Raw genomic sequence first — 26,456 nt, 5'->3', positions numbered from 1 at the left:
CAATAAAAACCCCAATCAAACCCCAATAAAAGTCCCAATCAAACCCCAATAAAATCCCCCAAAACCCCAATCAACCCCCAATCAAACCCCAATAAAATCCCCAATAAAACCCCTAATCAAACCCCAATCAAACCCCCAATAAAACCCCCAATCAAACCCCAATCAACCCCAATCAAACCCCCAATCAAACCCCAATCAACCCCCCAATCAAACCCCAATCAAACCCCAATAAAATCCCCAATCAACCCCCAATCAAACCCCAATCAAACCCCAATCAAACCCCAATAAAATTCCCAATCAAACCCCAATCAAACCCCCAATCAACCCCCAATCAAACCCCAATCAAACCCCAATCAAACCCCAATCAAACCCCAATAAAATCCCCAATCAAACCCCGATCAAACCCCAATCAAACCCCAATCAAACCCCAATCAAACCCCCAATCAAACCCCAATAAAATCCCCAATCAAACCTCAATCAATCCCCAATCAAACCGCAATCAATCCCCAATCAAACCCCCAGTCAAACCCCAATCAAACCCCAATCAAACCCCAATCAAACCCCCAAAAAACCCCAATCAAACCCCAATCAACCCCCAATCAATCCCCAATCAATCCCCAATCAAACCCCAATCAAACCCCAATCAAACCCCAATCAACCCCCAATCAATCCCCAATCAAACCCCAATCAACCCTCAATCAACCCCCAATCAAACCCCCAATCAAACCCCAATCAACCCCCAATCAACCCCCAATCAACCCCCCAATCAACCCCCAATCAATCCCCAATCAATCCCCAATCAACCCCCAATCAACCCCCAATCAAACCCCAATAAAATCCCCAATCAAACCTCAATCAATCCCCAATCAAACCGCAATCAATCCCCAATCAAACCCCCAATCAACCCCCAATCAAACCCCAATCAAACCCCAATCAAACCCCCAATCAAACCCCAATCAAACCCCAATCAACCCCCAATCAACCCCCAATCAACCCCCAATCAATCCCCAATCAACCCCCAATCAATCCCCAATCAAACCCCAATCAAACCCCCAATCAACCCCCAATCAAACCCCAATCAAACCCCAATCAATCCCCAATCAAACCCCAATCAATCAAACCCGCCGTCCCCGCCGCCATGGAGTCGCTGGTGTTCCTGTGTGCCCGCCGCGTGGTCGCCCGTCGCCCGCTGCCGCCGCTGCCGCCCGCGCTCTTCCCGCCGCTCCTGGGCGCCGCCGCCGCCGCCGGCCGGGCGCCGCTCCTGGTGGACCTGGTGAGCTCCTGGCCCTTCCCGGCGCTGCACCTGCGGCGCCTGCTGGGCCGCCAGGAGCTGCTGAGGGACCAGCCCTGCAAGCTCTGCCTCCAGGCCCTCGTCCTGGCCCTGGTGGCCACGCTGCGCCGGCAGCTGGAGGAGCCCGGCCGCCGCTCCAGGTGGGTTCTGCCACGGGCGAGGGCTTGGGGGAACTTCTTGGGTTTGGTGGGTTCCTCTTGGGTTTGGTGGGTTCTTCTTGGCTTTGATGGTTCCTTCTTGGTTTTGATGGTTCCTTCTTGGTTTTGGTGGTTCCTTCTTGGGTTTGGTGGTTCCTTCTCATTTTTGAATGTTCCTTCCCATCTCTGATGGTTTCTTCACATTTTTGATGGTTCCTTCTTGGGTTTGGTGGTTCCTCCTCATTTTTGATGGTTCCTTCCCATCTTTGATGGTTCCTTCCCATTTCCAATGGTTTCCTCTTGTCTTTGATGGTTTCTCCCCATCTTTCATGGCTTCCTCCCATTTCTGAGGGTTTCCTCCTGTTTTTGATGGTTTCTTCTTGGTTTTGATGGTTTCCTCCCGTTTTTGATGGTTCCTTCCCAATTTTGAAGGTTCCTTCCCATTTTTGATGGTTTAATTGAATGCCATTTTCATGGTTCCTTCCCATTTTCATGGTTTCTTCCAATTTTTGATGGCTCCTTCTTGGTTTCGATGGTTTCCTCCCGTTTTTGATGGTTCCTTCCCATCTTTGATGGTTTCTCCTTCTGGTTTGGGTGGTTGGAGCTGCTGCGGGACCGGCCCTGCAAGCTCTGCCTCCAGGCCCTCGTCCTGGCCCTGGTGGCCACGCTGCGCCGGCAGCTGGAGGAGCCCGGCCGCCGCTCCAGGTGGGTTCTGCCACGGGCGAGGGCTTGGGGGAGCTTCTTGGGTTTGGTAGTTCCTTCTCATCTTTGGTGGTTTCTTCTTGGCTTTGATGGCTTCTTCCAACTTTTGATGGTTCCTTCTTGTTTTCGATGGATCCTTCTTGGTTTTGGTGGTTTCTCCCCATTTTTGATGGTTCCTTCCCATCTTTGATGGTTCCTTCTTGGTTTCGATGGTTTCATCCCATTTTTCATGGTTTCCTCCTGTTTTTGATGGTTCCTTCTTAGTTTTCATGGTTCCTCCCTGTTTTTGGTGGTTCCTTCTTGGTTTTGATGATTCCTTCCAATTTTCCATGGTTCCTTCCCATTTTTGATGGATTCTTCTTGGTTTGGATGGTTTCTTCCAACTTTTGACAGCTTCTTCTCGTTTTCTATGGTTTCCTCTGGTCTCTGATGGTTTCTTCTTGTTTTTGATGGATTCTTCTCATTTTTGATGGTTTCCACCCGTCTTTGATGGTTTCTTCCAATTTTTGATGGTTCCTTCTTGGTTTCGATGGTTTCCTCTTGTCTTTGATGGTTTCTCCCCATCTTTCATGGTTTCCTCCCATTTCTGAGGGTTTCCTCTTCTCTTTGATGGTTTCTTCCCATTTTTGATGGTTTCTTCTCGTGTTTGGTGGTTCCTACATGTTTCTCGTGGTTCCTTCTTGGTTTTGATGGTTTCATCCCATTCTTCATGGTTTCCTCCTGTCTTTGATGGTTTCTTCTTGGTTTTGATGGTTTCTTCTAACTTTTGATGGTTCCTTCTTGTTTCCGATGGTTTCTTCCCATTTTTGATGGTTCCTTCCTGTTTTTGTCTTTGATTGGTTCTTCCTATTTTTGGTGGTTTCTTCTTAGTTTTGATGGCTCCTTCTCGTTTTCGATGCTTTCCACCTCTCTTTGATGGTTTCATCCCATTTCTGATGGTTCCTTCATGTTTTGTTGGTTCCTTCCCATTTTTCATGGTTCCTTCCAGTTTTTCATGGTTTCCTCCCATTTTTGATGGTTTCCTCCAATTTTTGATGGTTTCTTCTAATTTTTGATGGTTTCTTCTTGGTTTTGGTGGTTTCCTCCTGTCTTTGATGGTTTCTCCCCATCTTTCATGGCTTCCTCCCGTTTTTGATGGTTCTTTCTCAGTTTTGAAGTTTTCTTCTCATTTTTGATGGTTCCTTCTCATTTTTGATGCTTTCTTCCAACTTTTGATGGTTTCCTCCATTTTTCCATGGTTTCTTTTTGGCTTTAATGCTTTCCTCTCATTTTTGAGGCTTTCCTCCCATTTTTGATGATTTCCTCCCATTTTTCATGCTTTCCTCCCATTTTTCATGGTTTCCTCCCATTTTTGATGTTTCCTTTTTCCATTTTTGATGTTTTCTTCCCATTTTTGTGATGCTTTCCTCCCACTTTTGTGATGCTTTCCTCCCATTTTTCATGGTTTCCTCCCCTTTTTGTGATGGTTTCCTCCCATTTTTGATGGTTCCTACTCATTTTTGATGCTTTCTTCCCACTTTTGATGGTTTCCTCCATTTTTCCACGGTTTCTTTTTGGCTTTAATGCTTTCCTCCCATTTTTTGATGCTTTCCTCCCATTTTTGATACTTTCCTCGCATTTTTCATGGTTTCCTCCCATTTTTGATGTTTCCTTTTTCCATTTTTGACGTTTTCTTCCCATTTTTGTGATGCTTTCCTCCCATTTTTGATGCTTTCCTCCCATTTTTCATGGTTTCCTCCCATTTTTGATGTTTCCTTTTTCCATTTTTGATGTTTTCTTCCCATTTTTATGATGCTTTCCTCCCATTTTTCATGGTTTCCTCCCATTTTTCATGGTTTCCTCCCATTTTTCATGGTTTCTTCCCATTTTTGTGATGCTGTCCTCCCATTTTTGATGGTTCCTACTCATTTTTGATGCTTTCTTCCCACTTTTGATGGTTTCCTCCATTTTTCCACGGTTTCTTTTTGGCTTTAATGATTTCCTCCCATCTTTCATGGTTTCCTCCCATTTTTCATGGTTTCCTCCCATTTTTGATGTTTCCTTTTTCCACTTTTGACGTTTTCTTCCCATTTTTCATGCTTTCCTCCCATTTTTCATGCTTTCCTTCCATTTTTCATCGTTTCCTCCCATTTTTGATGCTTTCCTCCCATTTCCGCCGCTCCCTTCCCATTTTTTATCCTCCCTCCCCACTTTTGCCTCTTCCCCAGCTCCTTTCGCCTCCGCGTGCTGGACCTGACCGGATTCCCGGACTCGGCGCCGGGCCGCGCTCCGCCCGGGATGAGCGTCTGGTCCAGCACGGTGGCTTTGGCCAAGGCTTGCCTGGAGCTCTCCAAGCACCAGCGGGAATTCCAACGCCGCGGATCCAAGCGGCACAAAGGCCGTTCCGCCGCCGCCGCGCCGCCGCCGCCGGGCGTGGACGTCCACGCCGACCTCTTCGTCAACGGGACGTCCTTCGGGCTGGTGCGCGACGCCCTCCAGAGCGGCGCCGCCGGCCCGCTGCGCCTCAAGTGCCGCGAGCTGCAGGCGGAGGAGCTGTCGGCCGCCGGCATCGCGGCGCTGCTGGAATCCCTGGATCCGGCGTTCCTGCGGCGCGTGGATCTGCGCTTCAACAACCTGGGCCTGACCGGCCTCTCGGTGATCCTGCCGCACCTCTCGCGCTTCCCGCAGCTGCGCAGCCTCAAGCTGCAGTACAGCAACGTGGACGTGCGGCGCCCGACGCTGGAATCGGCCGTCGGGATCCGCTGCCTGGCCGGGCAGCTGGGAATGCTGCCCGGCCTCCGCGAGCTCAACCTGGGATCCTCCCGCCTCTCCGGGAACCTGCGCCAGATCCTCGGGTGAGTCCCGCCGCGATCGCCCGGCGCCGGGGGGCTCGGGGGGCCGCTCCAGCCCGAGCGATCCCGCGCCTCCAGGATTTCCGGGTGCCGGCGTTCCCGCGATGCCGCTGTCCCGGCAGTTCCTGACTCGGTGGTTCTATTGGCCCAGAATTCCATGGTCACCAATTCCAAGATCCCAGGATTCTCCAAGGGTGGACTTGACCATCTTGGAAGTCTTTTCCAGTCTTAGTGACCCCACGATTCCAAAATGTCATTGTCCCAATATTCCCATCATCCCAATATTCTGTTCTCCCGATCATTTATGACTCAGCTATTCCATGATCCCAGAATTCCATGATCGCAAATTCCAGGATTCTCCAAGGCTGGATTTGACCATCTCAGAAATTTTTTCAAATCTTATTGACCCCACGATTCCAAAATGTCATTATCCCAATATTCCCATCATCCCAATATTCTGTTATCCCGATCATTTATGACTCAACGATTCCATGATCCCATAATTCCATGATCACAAATTCCAGGATTCTCCAAGACTGAACTTGTCAATGTTGGAAGTCTTTTCCAGTCTTATTGATCCCACAATTCCAAAATGTCATTATCCCAGTATTTCCACGATCCCATGATTCTGTTACCCCGATCATTTATGACTCAACGTTTCCCTCATCCCATCATCCCATTATTCCATCATCCCATAATTCCAGAGGTCTCAAATGTTTGGCTCAATGGGCTTGGATGTCTTCTCCAGCCCGAGCGATCCCGCGCCTCCAGGATTTCCGGGTGCCGGCATTCCCGCGATGCCGCTGTCCCGGCAGTTCCTGACTCGGTGGTTCTATTGGCCCAGAATTCCATGGTCACCAATTCCAAGATCCCAGGATTCTCCAAGGCTGGACTTTACCATCTTGGAAGTCTTTTCCAGTCTTAGTGACCCCACGATTCCAAAATGTCATTATCCCAATATTCCCATCATCCCAATATTCTGTTATCCCAATCATTTATGACTCAACGATTCCATGATCCCAGAATTCCATGATCACAAATTCCAGGATTCTCCAAGGCTGGATTTGTCAATGTTGGAAGTCTTTTCCAGTCTTATTGATCCCACAATTCCAAAATGTCATTATCCCAATATTCCCACAATCCCATGATTCTGTTACCCCGATCATTTATGACTCAACGATTCCATGATCCCATTATTTCATGATCCCATAATTCCATCATCCCATCATTCCAGGGGTCTCCAATGTTTGGCTCGATGGTCTTAGATGTCTTCTCCACCCCGAGCGATCCTGCGCTTCCAGGATTTCTGTGTCCCGACGTTCCCACGATGCCGCTGTCCCGGCAGTTTCTGACTCAGTGATTCCATGATCCCAGAATTCCATGATCCCAGAATTCCAAGATCCCAGAGTTCTGTCATTCCAGGATTCTCAAAGGCTGAACTTGACCATCCTGGAGGTGTTTCCAACCTCAGCCATCCCAGAATTCCAGGATTTCCTTATCCCAACATTCCCATGATCCCGTCATCCCAATATCTCACGGCTCAACGATTCCCTCCAGAAATTCCAGTTCCCGGAATTCCTTAATTTCAACATTCCCAAAGGTTGGTCTTGGTGGCCTTGAGGGTCTTTTCCAACCATGGATCCACTGATTCCAGGAATTCTTTATCCCAACGTTCCGGCAATCCTGCGACTCCGCTGTCCCGACAGTTTACGGCTCAAAATTCCGACATCCCATAATTCCCTGATCCCATCGTTCCCTGTCCCGTGATTCCCAAGGTTCGGGCTCGGTGGTCTTGGAGATCTTTCCCGACGGGAACGATCCCAGGTTCCCGTGATCCCAGCGCTCGGTGGCTCCGGGATTCCGGAACGCCGCGATTCCGTGACTCCCGCTCCCACCATTCCTGGATTCCCGGATTCCCAAAGGTCGCGTTGATGATCTTGGAGTCTTTCCCACCGTCAGTGGCTCCATGACCTCGCAACTCCACGATCCCAGAATTTCACCCCTCCCTGATCCCAGAATCCCAATATCCCGAGATTCCATAATTCCGTGACTCCACAATTCCACAATTCCCTGGCGCCATGACCCCAAAATTCCCCGATTCCCAAAGGTACAACGTGACCTTCTTGGAGCTCTTCCCCAACCTCAGCCATCCCACAATTCCATGGCTCCGTGATCCCATCATTCCATGATTTTCAAACTTTGACCTTGATGTTCTTGGAGATCTTCCCCAACCTCAGCCATCCCACAATTCCATGGCTCCATGATCCCATCATTCCATGATTTTCAAACTTTGACCTTGATGTTCTTGGAGATCTTTCCCAACCTCAGCCATCCCACAATTCCATGGCTCCATGATCCCATCATTCCATGATTCTCAAGCCTTGACCTTGATAGTCTTGGAGACCTTTCCAACCCCAGCAGCCATTTTGTAACTCCATCATCCCATCATTCCAAAATTCCAGGATTTTCAGGGGTCAAACTCAATGTTCTTGGAGATGTTTCCCAACTTCAGCCATTCCACAATTCCATGATTTCATGATCCCGTTTTTCCATGATTCTCAAGCTTTGACCTTGATGTTCTTGGAGACCTTTCCCAGCCTGACTCATTCCACAATTCCATGACCCCATAACTCCAAAATCCCAGGATTTTCAGAGGTCCAACTCAAATGTTCTTGGAGATGTTCCCCAACCCCAACCATCCCACAATTCCATGACCACATATCTCCAAAATCCCAGGATTTTCAGAGGCCGAACCCGATGTTCCTGCAGCTCTTTCCCAACCCCAACCAGTTCACAATTCCATGACCCCGTAACTCCAAAATCCCAGAATTTTCAGAGGTCCAACTCAATGTTCTTGGAGATGTTCCCCAACCTCAGCCATTCCATAACTCCATGACCCCATAACTCCATAATCCCAGGATTTTCAGAGCTCACACTCAAATGTTCTTGGAGACCTTTCCCAACCTGACTCATTCCACAATTCCATGACCCCATAACTCCAAAATCCCAGGATTTTCTGAGGTCAAACTCAATGTTCTTGGAGATGTTTCCCAACTTCAGCCATTCCACAATTCCATGATTTCATGATCCTGTTTTTCCATGATTCTCAAGCTTTGACCTTGATGTTCTTGGAGACCTTTCCCAACCTGACTCATTCCACAATTCCGTGACCCCATAACTCCAAAATCCCAGGATTTTCAGAGGTCGAACTCAAATGTTCTTGGAGCTCTTTCCCAACCTCAACCATTCTATAATTCCATGGCTCCGTGATCCCATCATTCCATGATTCTGAAACCTTGACCTTGATGTCCTTGGAGACCTTTCCCAACCTGACTCATTCCATAACTCCATGACCTCATAACTCCAAAATCCCAGGATTTTCAGAGGTCCAACTCAAATGTTCTTGGAGATGTTCCCCAACCCCAACCATCCCACAATTCCATGACCACATATCTCCAAAATCCCAGGATTTTCAGAGCTCGAACTTGATGTTCCTGCAGCTCTTTCCCAACCTCAGCCGTCCCACAATTCCATAACCCCATAACTCCAAAATCCCAGGATTTTCAGAGCTCACACTCCAATGTTCTTGGAGATATTCCCCAGCCCCAACCAGTTCACAATTCCATGACCCCATAACTCCAAAATCCCAGGATTTTCAGAGCTCACACTCCAATGTTCTTGGAGATGTTCCCCAGCCCCAAGCCCTCCACAATTCCACCGTTCCAGTGTCTAACCCCCCTGTCCCTCTCCCCTCCCTGCAGCGAGCTCCGCGCTCCGTTGGAAAGCTTGGAATTGGCCTTCTGCTCGCTGCTCCCCGCCGACCTCGCCTTCCTGTCCCAAAGAGTCTCCATGGATCCAGAGCTCTGGGATCCGGAATTCCATGGAGCCAGGGCTCCGTCATCCCATCATCCCATCATCCCATGGGTCTCAGGCCTTGACCTTGATGGTCTTGGAGACCTTTCCCCACCCCAGCAGCCATTTTGTGACTTCATGACCTTGTAACTCCAAAATCTCAGAATTTTTAGAGGTCACACTTGATGTTCTTGGAACTCTTTCCTAACATCAGTCATTCCACAATTCCATGATTTCATGATCCCGTTTTTCCATTATTGTCAACCCTTGAACTCGATGTTCTTGCAGCTCTTTCCCAACCTGACTCATTCCGTAACTCCATGACCCCATAACTCCAAAATCCCAGGATTTTCAGAGGTCCAACTCGATGTTCTTGGAGATGTTCCCCAACCCCAACCATCCCACAATTCCATGACCCCATAACTCCAAAATCCCAGGATTTTCAGAGGCCGAACTCGATGTTCTTGGAGATGTTCCCCAACCCCAACCATCCCACAATTCCATGACCCCATATCTCCAAAATCCCAGGATTTTCAGAGGTCACACTCAAATGTTCTTGGAGATGTTCCCCAACCTCAGCCATTCCATAACTCCATCACCCCATAACTCCAAAATCCCAGGATTTTCAGAGCTCACACTCAAATGTTCTTGGAGACCTTTCCCAACCTGACTCATTCCATAACTCCATCACCCCATAACTCCAAAATCCCAGGATTTTCAGAGCTCGAACTCGATGTTCCTGCAGCTCTTTCCCAACCCCAACCAGTTCACAATTCCATGACCCCGTAACTCCAAAATCCCAGAATTTTCAGAGGTCGAACTCGATGTTCTTGGAGATGTTCCCCAACCTGACTCATTCCATAACTCCATGACCCCATAACTCCAAAATCCCAGGATTTTCGGAACTCACACTCAAATGTTCCTGCAGCTCTTTCCCAACCTCAGCCATTCCATAACTCCATGACCCCATAACTCCAAAATCCCAGGATTTTCAGAGCTCACACTCCAATGTTCTTGGAGATGTTCCCCAGCCCCAAGCCCTCCACAATTCCACCGTTCCAGTGTCTAACCCCCCTGTCCCTCTCCCCTCCCTGCAGCGAGCTCCGCGCTCCGTTGGAAAGCTTGGAATTGGCCTTCTGCTCGCTGCTCCCCGCCGACCTCGCCTTCCTGTCCCAAAGAGTCTCCATGGCTCCGGAGCTCTGGGATCCGGCATTCCATGGAGCCAGGGCTCCGTCATCCCATCATCCCATCATCCCATGGGTCTCAGGCCTTGACCTTGATGGTCTTGGAGACCTTTCCCAACCCCAGCAGCCATTTTGTGACTCCATGACCCCATAGTTCCAAAATCTGAGAATTTTCAGAGGTCCAACTCGATGTTCTTGGAGACCTTTCCCAACCTGACTCATTCCACAATTCCATGACCCCATAACTCCAAAATCTCAGGATTTTCAGAGGTCCAACTCGATGTTCTTGGAGATGTTCCCCAACCCCAACCATCCCACAATTCCATGGATCCGTAACTCCAAAATCCCAGAATTTTCAGAGCTCACACTCAAATGTTCTTGGAGATGTTTCCCAACCTCAGCCATTCCATAACTCCATGACCCCATAACTCCAAAATCCCAGGATTTTCAGAGCTCACACTCAAATGTTCTTGGAGATGTTCCCCAACCTCAGCCATCCCACAATTCCATGGATCCATAACTCCAAAATCCCAGGATTTTCAGAGCTCACACTCAAATGTTCTTGGAGATGTTCCCCAACCTCAGCCATCCCACAATTCCATGACCCCATAACTCCAAAATCCCAGGATTTTCGGAACTCACACTCAAATGTTCCTGCAGCTCTTTCCCAACCTCAGCCATTCCATAACTCCATGACCCCATAACTCCAAAATCCCAGGATTTTCAGAGCTCACACTCCAATGTTCTTGGAGATGTTCCCCAGCCCCAAGCCCTCCACAATTCCACCGTTCCAGTGTCTAACCCCCCTGTCCCTCTCCCCTCCCTGCAGCGAGCTCCGCGCTCCGTTGGAAAGCTTGGAATTGGCCTTCTGCTCGCTGCTCCCCGCCGACCTCGCCTTCCTGTCCCGCAGCCGCCACGCGCCGGCCCTCAAGCGCCTGGACCTGAGCGGCCACGACTTCTCGCGGGCGCTGCTGGAGCCGCTGCGGCTGCTCCTGGAGGAGACCTCGGCCTCGCTGCTGCACCTGGAGCTGACGGAATGCCGCCTGGCCGACGCGCAGCTGGCCGCGCTGCTGCCGGCGCTGCGCCGCTGCCGCCGCCTGCGCTTCCTGGGCCTCCACGGCAACGCCCTGTCCACGGCCGCGCTGCGGGAGCTGCTCCTGCGCACGCTGGAGCTGCCGGATCTCCGCCTCGTCGTTTATCCCTTCCCGGCCGACCGCGCCGCCGCCGAGACCGACGCTCGGAATTCCGACGGCTCGGACAGCCGGGAGGTTTTGGCGGAGGTCGGCGCCGAGTTGGCGCGGGTGTTGGAGGAGTCCGGCAGGGTGGACCAGGTTTGGACGGCCGACCCCTACGGACACGGAGATCTGGATTTCTTCTCCTTGTGAGCCGGGAAAAGCTCGGAATCGGCGGAGCCGAAATCACCGGCGCTGCCTTCTGGAAATCCGGGCGTTCCTCGCCTCGTTCCGATTGGTTTTCCGTCCCATCCCGGTGGTTTTTCCATTTATTTTGGCGGTTTTGTACCGGATTTTTGTATTTTTCCTCCTCATCCCAAAGTTTTTTGTCTCCTTTGGGGATTTTCCCTCTCATCCCAAAACTTTCTGTCTCCTTGGAGGATTTTCCCCCCTCATCCCAAAGTTTTCTATCTCATTTTGGGATTTCTCCCCCTCATCCCAAAGTTTTCTATCTCATTTTGGGATTTCTCCCCCGATTCCAAAGTTTTCTATCTCATTTTGGGATTTCTCCCCCGATCCCGAAGTTTTCCAGCCGAGTTGGCGCGGGTGTTGGAGGAGTCCGGCAGGGTGGACCAGGTTTGGACATCTGACCCCTACGGTCATGGAGATCTGGATTTCTTCTCCTTGTGAGCTCGGAATCGGCGGCGCCGAAATCCGGGAATTCCTCACCTCGTTCCGGTGGTTTTTCCGTTTATTTTGGTGGTTTTGTACCAAATTTTAGGATTTTTTCCCCCTCATCCCAACGTTTTCTGTCTCATTTTGGGATTTCTCCCCCGATTCCAAAGTTTTCTGTCTCATTTTGGGATTTCTCCCCCGATTCCAAAGTTTTCTATCTCATTTTGGGATTTCTCCCCCTCATCCCAACGTTTCCTGTCTCATTTTGGGATTTTTCCCCCTTATGCCAATGTTTTCCCCCTCATCCCGAAGTTTTCTGTATAATTTTGGGATTTCTCTATCCCATCCCGATGTTTTCCCCTTTATCCCAAAGTTTTCTGTCTCATTTTAGGATTTTCTCCCCATCCCAAAATCACTGGCGCCGCCTTCCCGAAATCCGGGCGTTCCTCGCCTCGTTCCGATTGGTTTTCCGTCCCATCCCGGTGGTTTTTCCATTTATTTTGGCGGTTTTGTACCGGATTTTTGTATTTTTCCTCCTCATCCCAAAGTTTTTTGTCTCCTTTGAGGATTTCTCCCCCTTTATCCCAAAGTCTTCTGTATAATTTTGGGATTTTTCCCCCTCATCCCAAAACTTTCTGTCTCCTTTGAGGATTTTCCCCCCTTATCCCAATATTTTTCCCCCTCATCCCAAAGTTTTCTATCTCATTTTGGGATTTCTCCCCCTCATCCCAAAGTTTTCTGTATAATTTTAGGATTTTTCCCCCCCATCCCAAAATTTTCTGTCTCATTTTGGGATTTCTCCCCCTCATCCCGATATTTTGGAGTTTTCCCACCCCAAATCCAAAGTTTTATCCCGGAATTTTTGTTGCCGCGTCCACGGGAAGAAAATCCCGGAAGTTTGTTCGTTGTCACGGGAATTTAATGAATTATTCAATAAATGTTAATTATTAATTATTCATCATCGGGAATGGATTGGTAATTAATCAGCTGCCACTGCCCAAATTCCATCCAAATCCCAAATTTCCAAATCCCAAATCCCCAATCCCAAATCCCAAAATCCCAAATCCCAAAATCCCAAATTCCAAATTTCTAAATCCCAAATCCCAAAATCCCAAACCCCAAATCCCAAACCCCAAATCCCAAAATCCCAAACCCCAAATCCCAAAATCCCCAAATCCCAAAATCCCCAAATTTCCCAAATCCCAAAATTCCGAAACTCTTTATCCCAAAATTCCCAAACCCCAAATCCTCCATCCCAAAATTCCCAAATTTGGGATTTCCACTAGTTTTTGGGGTTTTTTTGAGGATTTTTTTTTATTTTTTGGGGTTTTTTTCCCCTGTGGTTTTTTGACGCTTTTTTGGCATTTTCTGGGAATTTTCCAATGGTTTTTTGGGGGTGTTTTGGGGGTTTTTTTTTGTAGGTTTTTTTGGGTGTTTTTTGGGGTTTCTTCTTCAGTGTCTATTTGGGGATTTTTGGGGATTTTTTTGGGGCATTTTTGGGAGTTTTTTTGAGGGTTTTTCTGTCATTTTTTTGAGTTTTTCCTTGATTTTTTGGGGATTTTTTGTGGGTTTTTTTTGGGTTTTCTTATGGTATTTTTGGGGGATTTTTTTTAGGTTTTTTTTTTTAGTTTTAGGGATTTTTTGGTTTTTTTGGGGGTGTTTTCTTTTGTTTTTTTGGGGGTATTTTGGGGTTTTTTGCGGGGTTTTTTGGGTTTTTTTGGGAGGTTTGTTTTGGGTTTTTTTGGGGTCTTTATGGGTTTTTTGGTGGTTTTGGGGGATTTTTTTGGGGATTTTTTTGGTTTTTTGGGGGAGTTTTTTTGGGATTTTTGGGGTTTTTTTGGGGGATATTTTGGGGTTTTTTTTAGGATTTTTTTGGGGTGTTTTTTGGGTGTTTTTTGGGATTTTTTTTGGGATTTTTTTGGGGATATTTTGGTTATTTTTGTGGCGTTTTTTTTTTAACATTAACCCAAACCCAACTCCTTCATTAATCCATGTCACAATTTAATGAATTGATGAATTTTTAGGCATTCCCTGACCGTTTTTTGGGATTCACCCCCTCCTCCTCCTCCTCCCGCCTCCTGGCCGCCTCCACCCTGGCCCTCTCCGCCCTCACGGCCGCCAGCACCTCTTGGGATTTTGGGGTTTTTTGGGGTTTTTTTGGGGTTTTTTTGGTGGGCTTTTTTGGCAGTTTTTCTGGGTATTTTTGGGGGTTTTTTTGCGATTTTTTTTGGGTTTTTTGGGGATTTTTTTTGGGATTTTTGGGGGGATTTTTTTTGGGTTTTTTTAGGATTTTTTTGGGATTTTTTGGGGTTTTTTGGGGATTTTTTTTGGGGGGATTTTTGGGGGGATTTTTTTTGGGAGGATATTTTTTGGGTTTTTTAGGATTTTTTTGGGGTGTTTTTTGGGGTTTTTTTATGGGTTTTTTGGTGATTTCTTGGGGTTTTTTTTGAGGTTTTTTAATGTTTTTTTTTGGGGTGTTTTTCCTGGCAATTCTTACATCTCAAACCAAACCCAACTCCTTCATGAATCCACACTAGATTTAATGATATAACCGATGAATTTTTGACCTATTTCAACACTCCCTCCTCCTCCTCCCGCCTCCTGGCCGCCTCCACCCTGGCCCTCTCCGCCCTCACGGCCGCCAGCACCTCTCGGGGTTTGGGGGTTTTTTTGGGTTTTTTTGGTGGGTTTTTTTGGGGGTTTTTCTGGGTAATTTTTGGGGTTTTTTTGCGATTTTTTTTGGGTTTTTTGGGGATTTTTTGGGGATTTTTTTGGGGATTTTTTGGGGTTTTTTGGGGATTTTTTTTGGGAATTTTTTGGGAATTTTTTTTTTTTGTTTTTTGGGGTGTTTTTGGGAATTTTTTTGGGATTTTTTGGGGGATTTTTTGGGGTGTTTTTGGGGTTTTTTTTGGGATTTTTTTGGGGTTTTTTGGGGGATTTTTTTGGGGTGTTTTTGGGGGATTTTTTTGGGGTGTTTTTTGGGGTGATTTTTGGGGGTTTTTTGGTTTTTTGAGTTTTTTTTTGTGGCTCAAACCAAACCCAACTCCTTCATTAATCCACACTAGATTTAATGACAGAACCGATGAATTTTTGACCTATTTCAACACTCCTTCCTCCTCCTCCCGCCTCCTGGCCGCCTCCACCCTGGCCCTCTCCGCCCTCACGGCCGCCAGCACCTCTCCTCCGCGGCTCAGCCGGATCTCCCGTCCCCTCCACCTCAGGTGCGTCGGCGGCTCCTCGGGCCCGTCGCCGAAGGCCAGGCTGGCGCTCAGCTCCTGCGCCAGCGCCGAGCGCAGCAGCCCGGCGCCGCCGAGCCGCGCGGGCGCCGGGTGGTAGAGCCGCCCGCTCTCGGGCAGCAGCGCCAGCGCCGCCGGCTCGAAGGGCACGGCCAGCGCCGCGCCGGCGCCGCACAGGGCCAGGCGGGCACCGGGCTGCGGGTCGGTGGGCACCGCCTCGGTGGGCTGCCCTACGATGGGCGCCACCTCGGTGGGCGGCCCCACGTTGGGCGCCACCTCGGTGGGCGGCCCCGCAGTGGGCGCCACCTCGATGGGATGCCCCACATTGGGCGCCACCTCGATGGGATGCCCCACATTGGGCGCCACCTCGATGGGATGCCCCACATTGGGCGCCACCTTGGTGGGCTGCCCTACGATGGGCGCCACCTCGGTGGGCACCGCCTCGGCGGGCAGCAGCTCGGTGAACACGGCGGGCACGTCGGCGCAGCGCAGGAAGTTGCGCTCGCCGCCGCAGCGCCACACGAAGGGGAAGCGCGCCTCGAAGCGCCCGCTGCGGTTCGGCTGCAGGCGGCCGAAGAACGACGAGAGGAAGGCGACGTCTGCAGAGAGAGGGGAAAAAATTGGGAATTTGGGGATTTTTGGAGATTTTTTGGGGATTTTTTTGGGGTGTTTTGGTGGTTTTTTTGGTGGTTTTTTACGGTTTTTTGGTAATTTTTTGGTGGTTTTTATGGGGATTTTTGGGATGGTTTTGGGGATTTTTTGGGGGTTTTTTCTGTTTTTTGGGGGTTTTATGGGGATTTTCTGGGGGTTTTTTTGGTGTTTTTTGGGGATTTTTTTGGGGATTTTTTTGGGATTTTTTGGGTGCTTTTTCAGATTTTTTGGAGGGATTTCTTGGGGTTTTTTAGGGATTTTTTTTATTTTTTTGGTGAGTTTTTTGGGATTTTTTTGGGGGATTTCTTGGGATTTTTTTGGGGGTTTTTTTGTGGTTTTTTTGGGATTTTTTTGCAGTTTTTTGTGGTTTTTTGGGGTTTTTTTGCTTTTTTTTGGTGATTCTTTTGCGGTTTTTTGGTGGGTTTTTTTGCACTTTTCGGGTGGTTTTTAGGGGTTTTTTTGTGATTTTTTTGGGGTGTTTTGCTGCTGATTTTGGGGTGTTTTGGTGCTGATTTTGGGCCGCAGCGCCACACGAAGGGGAAGCGCGCCTCGAAGCGCCCGCTGCGGTTCGGCTGCAGGCGGCCGAAGAACGACGACAGGAAGGCGACGTCTGCAGAGAGAGGGGAAAAAATTGGGAATTTGGGGGTTTTTTGGAGATTTTTTGGGGATTTTTTGGTGATTTTTTGCGGTTTTTTGGTGGTTTTTATGGGGATTTTTGGGATGTTTTTGGGGATTTTTTGGGGATTTTTTGGGGGTTTTTTCTGTTTTTTGGGGGTTTTATGGGGATTTTTTGAGGGTTTTTTTAGCGTTTTTTGGGATTTTTTTGGGGATTTTTTTGGGACTTTTTGGGTGCTTTTTCAGATTTTTTTGGGGGATTTCTTGAGGTTTTTTAGGGATTTTTTATTTTTTGGGGGGTTTTTTGGGGTTTTTTGGGGGATTTCTTGGGGTTTTTTAGGGAATTTTTTTGATTTTTTTGTGAGTTTTTTGGGATTTTTTGGGGGGATTTCTTGGGATTTTTTAGGGGTTTTTTGGGGGGTTTTTTTGGGATTTTTTTTGCATTTTTTTGGCGATTTTTTTGCGGTTTTTTGGTGGTTTTTTTTGCGCTTTTCGGGAGGTTTTTAGGGGTTTTTTTGTGATTTTTTTGGGGTGTTTTGCTGCTGATTTTGGGGTGTTTTGGTGCTGATTTTGGGCCGCGGCGCCACACGAAGGGGAAGCGCCTCGAAGCGCCCGCTGCGGTTCGGCTGCAGGCGGCCGAAGAACGACGACAGGAAGGCGACGTCTGCAATGAGAGGGGAAAAAATTGAGAATTTGGGGATTTTTGGGATTTTTTTTTGAGGTTTTTTGGTGATTTTTTGCGGTTTTTTGGTGGTTTTTATGGGGATATTTGGGATGTTTTTGGGGATTTTTTGGGGATTTTTTTGGGGTTTTTTCTCTTTTTTGCGGATTTTATGGGGATTTTTTGAGGGTTTTTTTAGCGTTTTTTGGGATTTTTTTGGGGATTTTTTTGGGACTTTTTGGGTGCTTTTTCAGATTTTTTTGGGGGATTTCTTGAGGTTTTTTAGGGATTTTTTATTTTTTTGGGGTTTTTTGGGGGATTTCTTGGGGTTTTTTGGTGAGTTTTTTGGGATTTTTTGGGGGGATTTCTTGGGATTTTTTAGGGATTTTTTTGGGTTTTTTTGGGATTTTTTTGCAGTTTTTTGTGGTTTTTTGGGATATTTTTGCTTTTTTTTGGCGATTTTTTTGCGGTTTTTTGGTGGTTTTTTTTGCGCTTTTCGGGAGGTTTTTAGGGGTTTTTTTGTGATTTTTTTGGGGTGTTTTGCTGCTGATTTTGGGGTGTTTTGCTGCTGATTTTGGGGTGTTTTGGTGCTGATTTTGGGGTGTTTTGCTGCTGATTTTGGGGTGTTTTGCTGCTGATTTTGGGGTGTTTTGGTGCTGATTTTGGGCCGCAGCGCCACACGAAGGGGAAGCGCCCGAAGCGCCCGCTGCGGTTCGGCTGCAGGCGGCCGAAGAACGACGAGAGGAAGGCGACGTCTGCAATGAGAGGGGAAAAAATTGGGAATTTGGGGATTTTTGGGGATTTTTTGGGGATTTTTTTTTGAGGTTTTTTTTGATTTTTTTTAGGATTTTTTGGGGATTTTTTGCACTTTTTTTGCTGTTTTTTTGACTTTTTTTGGTGGTTTTTGGGGGATTTTTGGGGATTTTTTTTAAGGTTTTTGGGGATTTTTTGGGATTTTTTGGGGGAGTTTCTTGGGGTTTTTTTGGGGGGATTTTCTGGCGGTTTTTTCCGATTTTTTTTACGTTTTTTGGGGTTTTTTTGGGGATTTTTTTGCTTTTTTTTGGTGTTTTTTGGTGGTTGAGTTTTTTTGGTGGTTTTATGGGAGTTTTTGGGGGATTTTTTGGGGATCTTTTTGGCGTTTTTTGGGGTTTTTCTGGGGATATTTTGGGATTTTTTTGGGTTTTTTTTATTTTTTTTATTTCTTGGGGTTTTTTAGGGATTTTTTTGTTTGTTTTTTGGGGTTTTTGGGGGTCTTTTGGGATTTTTTTGCAGTTTTTTAGGGGTTTTTTTGGGATTTTTTGCGGTTTTTTGGTGGTTTTTTGGTGTTTTTTTGCAGTTTTGGGGTGATTTTTTTGGTGGTTTTTACTGGGTTTTTTTGGAGGTTTTTTTTTTTTTAGATTTTTTTAAGGTTTTTGGGGTTTCTTGGAGGCTTTTTTGGGATTTTTTTGCGGTTTTTTGGGGATTTTTTTGGGGATTTTTGGGGGAATTTTTTTGGTGTTTTTTTTTCATTTTTTTGGTTGTTTTTTTTGCAATTTTCGGGTGGTTTTTAGGGGTTTTTTTGGGATTTTTTTGGGGTGTTTTGGTGCTGATTTTGGGGTGTTCTGTTGCCGCGGCGCCACACGAAGGGGAAGCGCCCGAAGAACGAGGACGGGCACGGCTGGAAAGAGACGGGAAAATTGGGAATTTGGGGATTTTTGGGGATTTTTTTTATTTTTTGGTGGGTTTTTTTGGGATTTTTTTGCGTTTTTTGGGGATATTTTTGGATTTTTTCGAGGATTTTTTGGTGGTTTTTTTGGGATTTTTTTGCATTTTTTTGGGATTTTTTTGGATTTTTTCGAGGATTTTTTGGGATTTTTTTGCAATTTTTTTGCTTTTTTTTGGGTTTTTTTTTGCAGATTTTGGGTGATTTTTTTGGTGGTTTTTAGGGTTTTTTTTTTAATTTTTGCTGGTTTTTTGGGGATTTTTTTGCGGTTTTGGGGTTTTTTTGGAGGATTTTTGGGGATTTTTTCGAGGATTTTTTTGGTGGTTTTTTGGGGGATTTCTTGGGGTTTTTTAGGGATTTTTTTTATTTTTTTGTGGTTTTTGGTGGGTTTTTTGCAGTTTTTTGGTGCTTTTTTGCGGTTTTTTTTGTGCTTTCTTTTGCACTTTTTCTGGTGGTTTTTTGCGGTTTTCGGGTGGTTTTTTGCGGTTTTTTGGGGATTTTTTGGTGTTTTTTTCGTGATGTTTTTGCTTCTTTTTTGGGGATTTTTGGGAATTTTTCCAGATTTTTTTTAAGGTTTTTTGGGATTTTTTGGTATTTTTTTAAGATTTTTTGGTAATTTTTGGGATTTCTTTTTGTGGTTTTTTGGATTTTTTTGGGGGATTTCTTGGGGTTTTCTAGGGATTTTTTTTTGGTTTTTTGGGGTTTCTTTGGGGGCATTTTTTGCAGTTTTTTGGTGGTTTTTTCGGGATTTTTTTGCTTTTTTTGGTGGTTTTTTGGTGTTTTTTTTTAGTTTTCTTCGGGATTTTTTTGGAGGTTTTTTGGTGATTTTTAGGGATTTTTTGGGAGATTTTTTGGTGTTTTTTTGGTGATTTTTTGGGGTTTTTTTGGAGTTTCGTTGGGATTTTTTGTGGGTTTTTTTGGTGGATTTTTGGTGATTTTTGGGATTTTTTTTGCATCTCTTTGGGATTTTTTTTGCGGTTTGTTGGGCATTTTTTGGGCATTTTTTCTTTTTTTTCTGGATTTTTCGGAATTTTTTTGCGGTTTTTTGGAGGTTTTTTTGGGATTTTTGGGGGATTTTTTTTGTGGTTTTTTTGAATTTTTTTGCGATTTCTTGGTGGTTTTTAAGGATTTTTTTTGAGTGTGTTTTTCTGGGATTTTTTTGCGGTTTTTTGGGATTTTTTGATGGTATTTTTGGGAATTTTGGGGGTTTTTTTTTGATGGTTTTTTGGGGATTTTTTGGGCGTTTTTTGGGGATTTTTTTTGTATTTTTGGGGATTTTTTGGGGATTTTTTCGTTTTTGGGGGATTTTTTTTTTTCTGCATTTTTGGGGGTTTTTACGGATTTTGTAGCGATTTTTTTGGTGTTTTTTTGTGATTTGTTTTGGTGTGTTTTGGGGTTTTTGGTGGGTTTTTTTATTTTTTGGGGGGTTTTTAGTTTTTTTTTTTTTATATATATATTTCTGTTAGTTTTTTGGATATTTTTAGGTGATTTTTTGGGAATTTTTTTGGCATTCCTTGGGTTTTTTTGCGTTTTTTGGGATTTTTTTGGGGTGAGTTTTTTTTTATTTTTTGGGGGGATTTTTTGGGTTTTTTTGGGGCTTTTCTTGAGTTTTTTTGGGATTTTTTTGGGCTTTTTTTGGAGATTTTTGGAGGTTTTTTGGGGGGATTTTTTTGCTTTTTTTTTGGATTTTTTTGGGTTTTTTTGGTTTTTTTTGTGGAGTTTTTTGTGAATTTTTGGGATTTTTGGGAATTTTCAGGGAAATTTTTCCGAATTTCTCCCTCAGCTCCTCGTTAATTAACCAGGAAATTCCTTAATTAATTCGGGACTTAACGATTGGGGAACTGAATGATGAAATTAATCATGAATTCATCAAGGAATGAGGAATGAATATGCAAATTAATGAATGATTAATTAAGCGGTGCATGATGCGTTAATAAAGAATTAATATGCAAATTAGCAAATAATCAGAGAGCAAGAACGAATGAGGAATTAATATGCAAATTAACAAATGATTAATTAATCAGTGAATGATGAATTAATGGAGTATTAATAGACAAATTAATGAATTATTAATTAATTGTCACATGATGAGTTAAGGAAAAATTGATATGCAAATTAACGAGTGATTAATCAGAGAACAATTAATGAAACATTAATATGCAGATTAACAAATAATTAATCAGAGACAGATGAATTAATGGAGAATTAATATACAAATTAACTAATTATTAATTAATCAGATAACAATGAATTCATGAAGAAGGAATATGCAAATTCACAAATGATTAATTAGAGACCGATGCGCTAATGGAGCATTAATATGCAAATTAACAAATAATTAATCAGAGGGCAATGAATGAATGAGGCATTGATATGCAAATTAATGAACAATTAATTAATCGGTGACCAATGAATTAATATGCAAATTAAGGTGTGATTAATTAATCAAGGAATGATGAATTAATGAAAAATTGATATGAAAATTAAATACTTAATCAGAGAGCAATGAATGTAGAATTAATATGCAAATTAACAAGTAATTAATCAGAGAGCAATGAATGAATGAGGAATCAATATGCAAATTAACGAATGATTAATTAATCAGAGAACTATTAATGACAACATGCAAATTTATAAATGATTAAATAATCAGAGAACAATGAATTCAGGAAGAATTATTATGCAAATTAATGAGTGATTAATCAAAGGACGATGAATTAATGAAGAATTATTATGCAAATTAGGGGCTCCCACCTGCAAAATCAGGAATGATTAAATCCTAATTAAGGCTGAGAAGCCAATTAAGAACCGACCCCTAATGATAATCAGCTCGTAATTAAGCTGAGGAATAATTAGTGAGGTGACTAATTAACAAGGTGAATAATTAATGCAGTGAATAATTAAGGAGGTGAATAATTAACGATGTGGATAATTAACAAAGTGAATAATTATCAAAATGAATAATAATGAAGTTAATAATTAATGTAAATAGCAAGGTGAATAATTAAGGAGATGAATAATTAAGAAGGTTAATAATTAACGAGATTAATAATTAACAAGGTGAATATTTAAGACAGTGAATAATTAATGAGACAGATAATTAATGTGGTGAATAATTAACAATGAGAATAATTAATGAGGTGAATAATTAACAAGGCAAATAATTAATGATGGGAATAATAACCAAGTGAATAATTAATAAGGTGAATAATTATGAGGTTAATATTTAACAAGATGAATAATTAAGGCAGTGAATAATTAACAAAGGGAATAATTAAGGAGGTGACTAATTAACAAGATCAATAATCAACAAGGTTAATAACTAAGGAGGTGAAAATTAGGGAAATGAATAATTAATGAGGTTAATAATCAAGGAGGAGAATAATTAATGAAGGGAATAATTAACAAGGTGAATAATTGAGATAACTAATTAATGAGGTGAGTAATTAATGCGGTGACTAATTAACGAGGTGAATACTTACTGTGGTGAATAATTAAGGAGGTGACTAATTAAGGAGGTAATTCACGAGGTTAATGATTAAAGAGGTGAATAATTATCAAGGTGAATAATTAAGGCAGTGACTAATTAATGCAGTGAATAATTAACGATGTGAATAACTAAGGAGGTGAATAATTAAGAAGATCAATAATTAAGAAGTGAATAATTAAGGAAGTGAATAATTAAGAAGCTGACTAATTTAGGAGGTGAATAATTAAGGAAGCAAATAAATAGCAAGGTGAATACTTAATGAGGTGAATAATTAACGATGTGAATACTTAAATATGTGAGTAATTAATGCGGTGACTAATTAAGGCGGTAATTAATGCAGGGAATAATTAAGGGAGTGAGTAACTAAGGAGGTGAATAATTAGGAAGATCAATAATTAAGGAGGTGAATAATTAAGAAAGTGAATAATTAAAGAGGTGAATAATTAAGGAGGTGAATAATTAAGGAAGTGAATAATTAAGAAGGTGAATAATTAACAAAGCAAATAACAAGGTGAATACTAAATGAGGTGAATAATTACCAATGTGAATAATTAAATATGTGAGTAATTAATGTGGTGACTAAATAAGGTGATAATTAATGCAGTGAATAATTAACAATGTGAATAACTAAGAATGTGGATAATTAAGAAGATAAATAATTAAGGAGGTGACTAAATAACGCGGTGAATAATTAAGGAGGTGACTGATTAAGGAGGTGAACAATTAATAATAATTAATGAGGTTAATAATTAAGGAGGTGAGTAATTAATGAGGTGAATAATGAATGCAGTGAGTGATTAAGGCGGTGAGTGATTGAGGAGGTGCCTAATTAAGGCGGTAATTAATTAATTAATTAGCGGGTTAATTGGCACCTCGGTAGCAAGTGCTGAAGTTTTTCACTTTGGCGTCGTCCAGGAAGAGCTGAAAAAAAAAACAAAAAATAGGAATTTGACCCCAAAAAAATCCAAAATTTTGGAAATTCACCCCAAAAAATCCAAAATTTGGGAATTTTACCCCAAAAAATCCAAAATTTTGGAAATTCACCCCAAAAAATCCAAAATTTGGGAATTTTAACCCCAAAAATCCAAAATTTTGGAATTTTACCCCAAAAAATCCAAAATTTGGGAATTTGACCCCAAAAATTCCAAAATTTTGGAATTTCACCATAAAAAATACAAAATTTTAGAATTTCACCCCAAAAAATCTACAATTTGGGAATTTCACCCCAAAAAATCCAAAATTTTAGAATTTCACCCCAAAAAATCTACAATTTGGGAATTTTACCCCAAAAAATCCGAAATTTTGGAAATTCACCCCAAAAAAAATCCAAAATTTGGGAATTTTACCCCAAAAATTTCTGAAATTTGGGAATTTCACCCCAAAAAATTCAAAATTTGGGAATTCACCCCAAAAAAAATCTGAAATTTGGGAATTTCACCCCAAAAAAAATCTGAAATTTGGGAATTTCACCCCAAAAAATTCAAAATTTGGGAATTTGACCCCAAAAAAATCTGAAATTTAGGAATTTCACCCCAAAAATTCAAAATTTGGGAATTTTACCCCAAAAAATCCAAAATTTTGGAAATTCACCCCAAAAAATCCAAAATTTGGGAATTTCACCCCAAAAAATCCAAAATTTGGGAATTTTACCCCAAAAATCCAAAATTTGGGAATTTTAACCCAAAAAATCCAAATTTGGGAATTTGACCCCAAAAATCCAAAATTTGGGAATTTCACCCCCAAAAAAAATCCAAAATTTGGGAATTTTACCCCCAAAAATCCAAAATTTTGGAATTTTACCCCAAAAAATCCAAAATTCTGGAAATTCGCCCCAAAAAAATCTAAAATTTTGGAATTTCACCCCAAAAAATCCAAAATTTGGGAATTTTACCCCAAAAATTCCAAAATTTTGGAATTTCACCCCAAAATTCCAGCATTTGGGAATTTTACCCCAAAAATTCCAAAATTTTGGAATTTCACCCCAAAAAATCCAAAATTTGGGAATTTCACCCCAAAAAATTCAAAATTTTGGAATTTCACCCCAAAAAAATCTGAAATTTGGGAATTTCACCCCAAAAAATTCAAAATTTGGGAATTTGACCCCCAAAAAAATTCAAAATTTGGGAATTTTACCCCAAAAATTCTAAAATTTTGGAATTTCACCCCAAAAAAATCCAAATTTGGGGTTTGGGGATTTTTGGGTTTTTTTTTTTATTTTTTTAGGATTTTTTGGGGGGTTTTTGGGGATATTTTTGGGTTTTATTTTGGGATATTTTTGAGGTTTTTTGAAATTTTTTTGTTTGTTTGTTTTTTGGGAACTATTTGGGATTTTTGGGGTTTTTTTAGGGTTTTTTGGGATCTTTTTGTGGTTTTGGGGGGATTTTTTGGGGGTTTTTTGGGAGTTTTTCGGAGTTTTTTGGAGTTTTTTGGGATTTTTGGGGGTTTTTTTTCTGGGATTTTTGGGGGGTTTTTTGGGGATTTTTTGGGGATTTTTTGGGTTTTTTGGGATTTTTGGGGGGTTTTTTGTTTTGTTTTTTTGGGGGGGGATTTTTGGGGGATTTTTGGGGTTTTTTTGGGATTTTTTCAGGGGTTTTTGGGATTTTTGGGGTTTTTTTGGGGATTTGGGGGGATTTTTTTTTCTGTTTTTTTGGGGGGTTTTTGGGAACTTTTTTGGATTTTGGGGGTTTTTTTGGGGGGTTTTTGGGGCTCTTTTGGGGTTTTTTTGTGATTTTGGGACCTTTTTGGGAACTATTTGGGTTTTTTTGGGGTTTTTTTTTGGGTTTTGGGGGATTTTTTTCTGATTTTTTTGTAGTTTTTTGGGATTTTTTGGGGATTTTTGGGGGTTTTTTGGGAATTTTTTTGGGGTTTTTGGGGGATTTTTTTGGGGTTTTTTGGGGTTTTTGGGGGCTTTTTTGGAACTTTTGGGGGTTTTTTTGGGCAGTTTGGGTTTTTTTGGGTTTTTGGGGTTTTTTGGGGATTTTTTGGGGTTTTTTTTGGGGGTGTTTTGGCGTTTTTTGGGGGATTTTTTACCGATCCCTTATCAATCATTATCGATCCCTCATCGGTCATTATCGATCCCTTATCAACCATTACTGATCCCTCATAATTCATTATTGATCCCTTATCGGTCATTATTGATCCCTTATCAACCATTATCGATCTCTTATCGATCCACTATCAATAATTATCGATCCCTTATCAAGCATTATCCATCCCTCATCAATCATTATCGATCCCTTATCAACCATTATCGATCCCTTATCAACCATTATCGATCTCTTATCGATCCCTTATCAACCATTATCGATCCCTTATCAATCATTATCGACCCCTCATCAATCATTATGGATCCCCGATCGGTCCTTATCGATCCCTTATCAACCATTATCGACCCCTCATCAATCATTATCGATCCCCGATCGCTCCTGATCGATCCCCGTTCGATCTCCGCACGGCTCACCCGCCCGTGCAGGTCCAGGTAATAGAAGTACTCGCGGACTCCGGGCTCGGGCCGCTGCCCCTGCCGGTAGCTCGGGCCCGGGCGGGCGCAGAGCCGCAGCAGCGGCGCCGTCCTCATCGCCGCCGCCTCCTCCTGTCGCGACAGCCGCGGCCCCGCCTCCTCCTCCTCCTGTGGCGACAGCCGCGGCCCCGCCGCCTCCTCCCTCCTCCTGTGGCGACGGCGCCGCCGGAAGTGCCGCAATGGGGGACCGCGATCCGCGGGCACCGCGCGGTGCGGCGGCCAAAAGCTTCCGGGCGGGAAGTGGGAGGAGGAAAACCCCGCCTTGGGGGGGGGGGTTCTATGGAATGTATAGAATGTGGCGGTTTCTATAAGGCCGGGTTTGGTGGATCGATGGTTCCAGAGGGGTTTGGAGGCTGCGGATGCACGGACGGGGGTTTCCGTAGGTGAAAGGGGAGGGGCGGTGTAAAAAATGGACACTCGGCACCGCCCCCCCCCCCGCAGAGTCGCTGTTGGTTCAGCCCGGCCGCCGCCATTTTGTCCTCAGGGGAAAGCGCGGGGGTGAAACAAGGGGGGAATGGGGGGGATGTAGGAAAAGGGGGAAAAGGGGGAAAAAGGGGAAAAAGGGGAAAAAAGGGGGAAAAAGGGGGAAAAAAGGGGGAAAAAAGGGGGAAAAAAGGGGGAGAAAGGGGAAAAAAGGGGGAAAAAGGGAAAAAAAGGGCGGGAAAAGGGGGAAAAAAGGGGAAAAAGGGGGAAAAAAGGGGGAGAAAGGGGAAAAAAGGGGGAAAAAGGGGGAAAAA

General features: G+C 43.7%; 2 protein-coding genes across 2 annotated transcripts; one reads left to right on the top strand and one right to left on the bottom strand.

The window, feature by feature from the left end:
* Nucleotides 1–838: 838 nt before the first annotated feature.
* LOC110484630 (leucine-rich repeat-containing protein 14) lies at nt 839–12,803 on the top strand (the record flags this gene model as incomplete). The annotated part of the gene is made up of 3 exons (XM_077781722.2): nt 839–1,431; nt 4,338–4,964; nt 10,827–12,803. Coding segments are annotated over 3 exons (1,776 nt in total), but the record flags the coding sequence as incomplete, so codon positions are not given.
* Nucleotides 12,742–26,106, bottom strand: C2H8orf82 (chromosome 2 C8orf82 homolog). Its single transcript, XM_077781734.2, has 3 exons — nt 25,660–26,106; nt 23,072–23,120; nt 12,742–15,679 (listed from the first exon to the last, which is right to left on the bottom strand). The coding sequence occupies exons 1-3, from the start codon at nt 25,774–25,776 to the stop codon at nt 14,940–14,942; spliced, it is 906 nt and encodes a 301-aa protein (XP_077637860.1). The 5' UTR covers nt 25,777–26,106; the 3' UTR covers nt 12,742–14,939.
* Between the last annotated feature and the right edge of the window lie 350 nt (nt 26,107–26,456).

Source organism: Lonchura striata, chromosome 2, assembly GCF_050655825.1.
Source record: "Lonchura striata isolate lonStrDom1 chromosome 2, ASM5065582v1, whole genome shotgun sequence".
Taxonomy (NCBI): domain Eukaryota; kingdom Metazoa; phylum Chordata; class Aves; order Passeriformes; family Estrildidae; genus Lonchura; species Lonchura striata.
The sequence above is the reverse complement of the archived record's forward strand: the minus strand, read 5'-3'. Positions and strand labels throughout refer to the sequence as shown.

Bases quoted from the DNA above. Each gene is read 5' to 3' on its own strand.
- C2H8orf82 (XM_077781734.2), bottom strand. From the start codon at position 25,776: ATGAGGACGGCGCCGCTGCTGCGGCTCTGCGCCCGCCCGGGCCCGAGC. The intron at 23,121-25,659 runs GTGAGCCGTGCG...TTTTTTTTTCAG, and splicing joins ACCTGGACCTGCACGGGCGG to CTCTTCCTGGACGACGCCAA. The intron at 15,680-23,071 runs GTGCCAATTAAC...CTCTCTCTGCAG, and splicing joins CTTCAGCACTTGCTACCGAG to ACGTCGCCTTCCTCTCGTCG.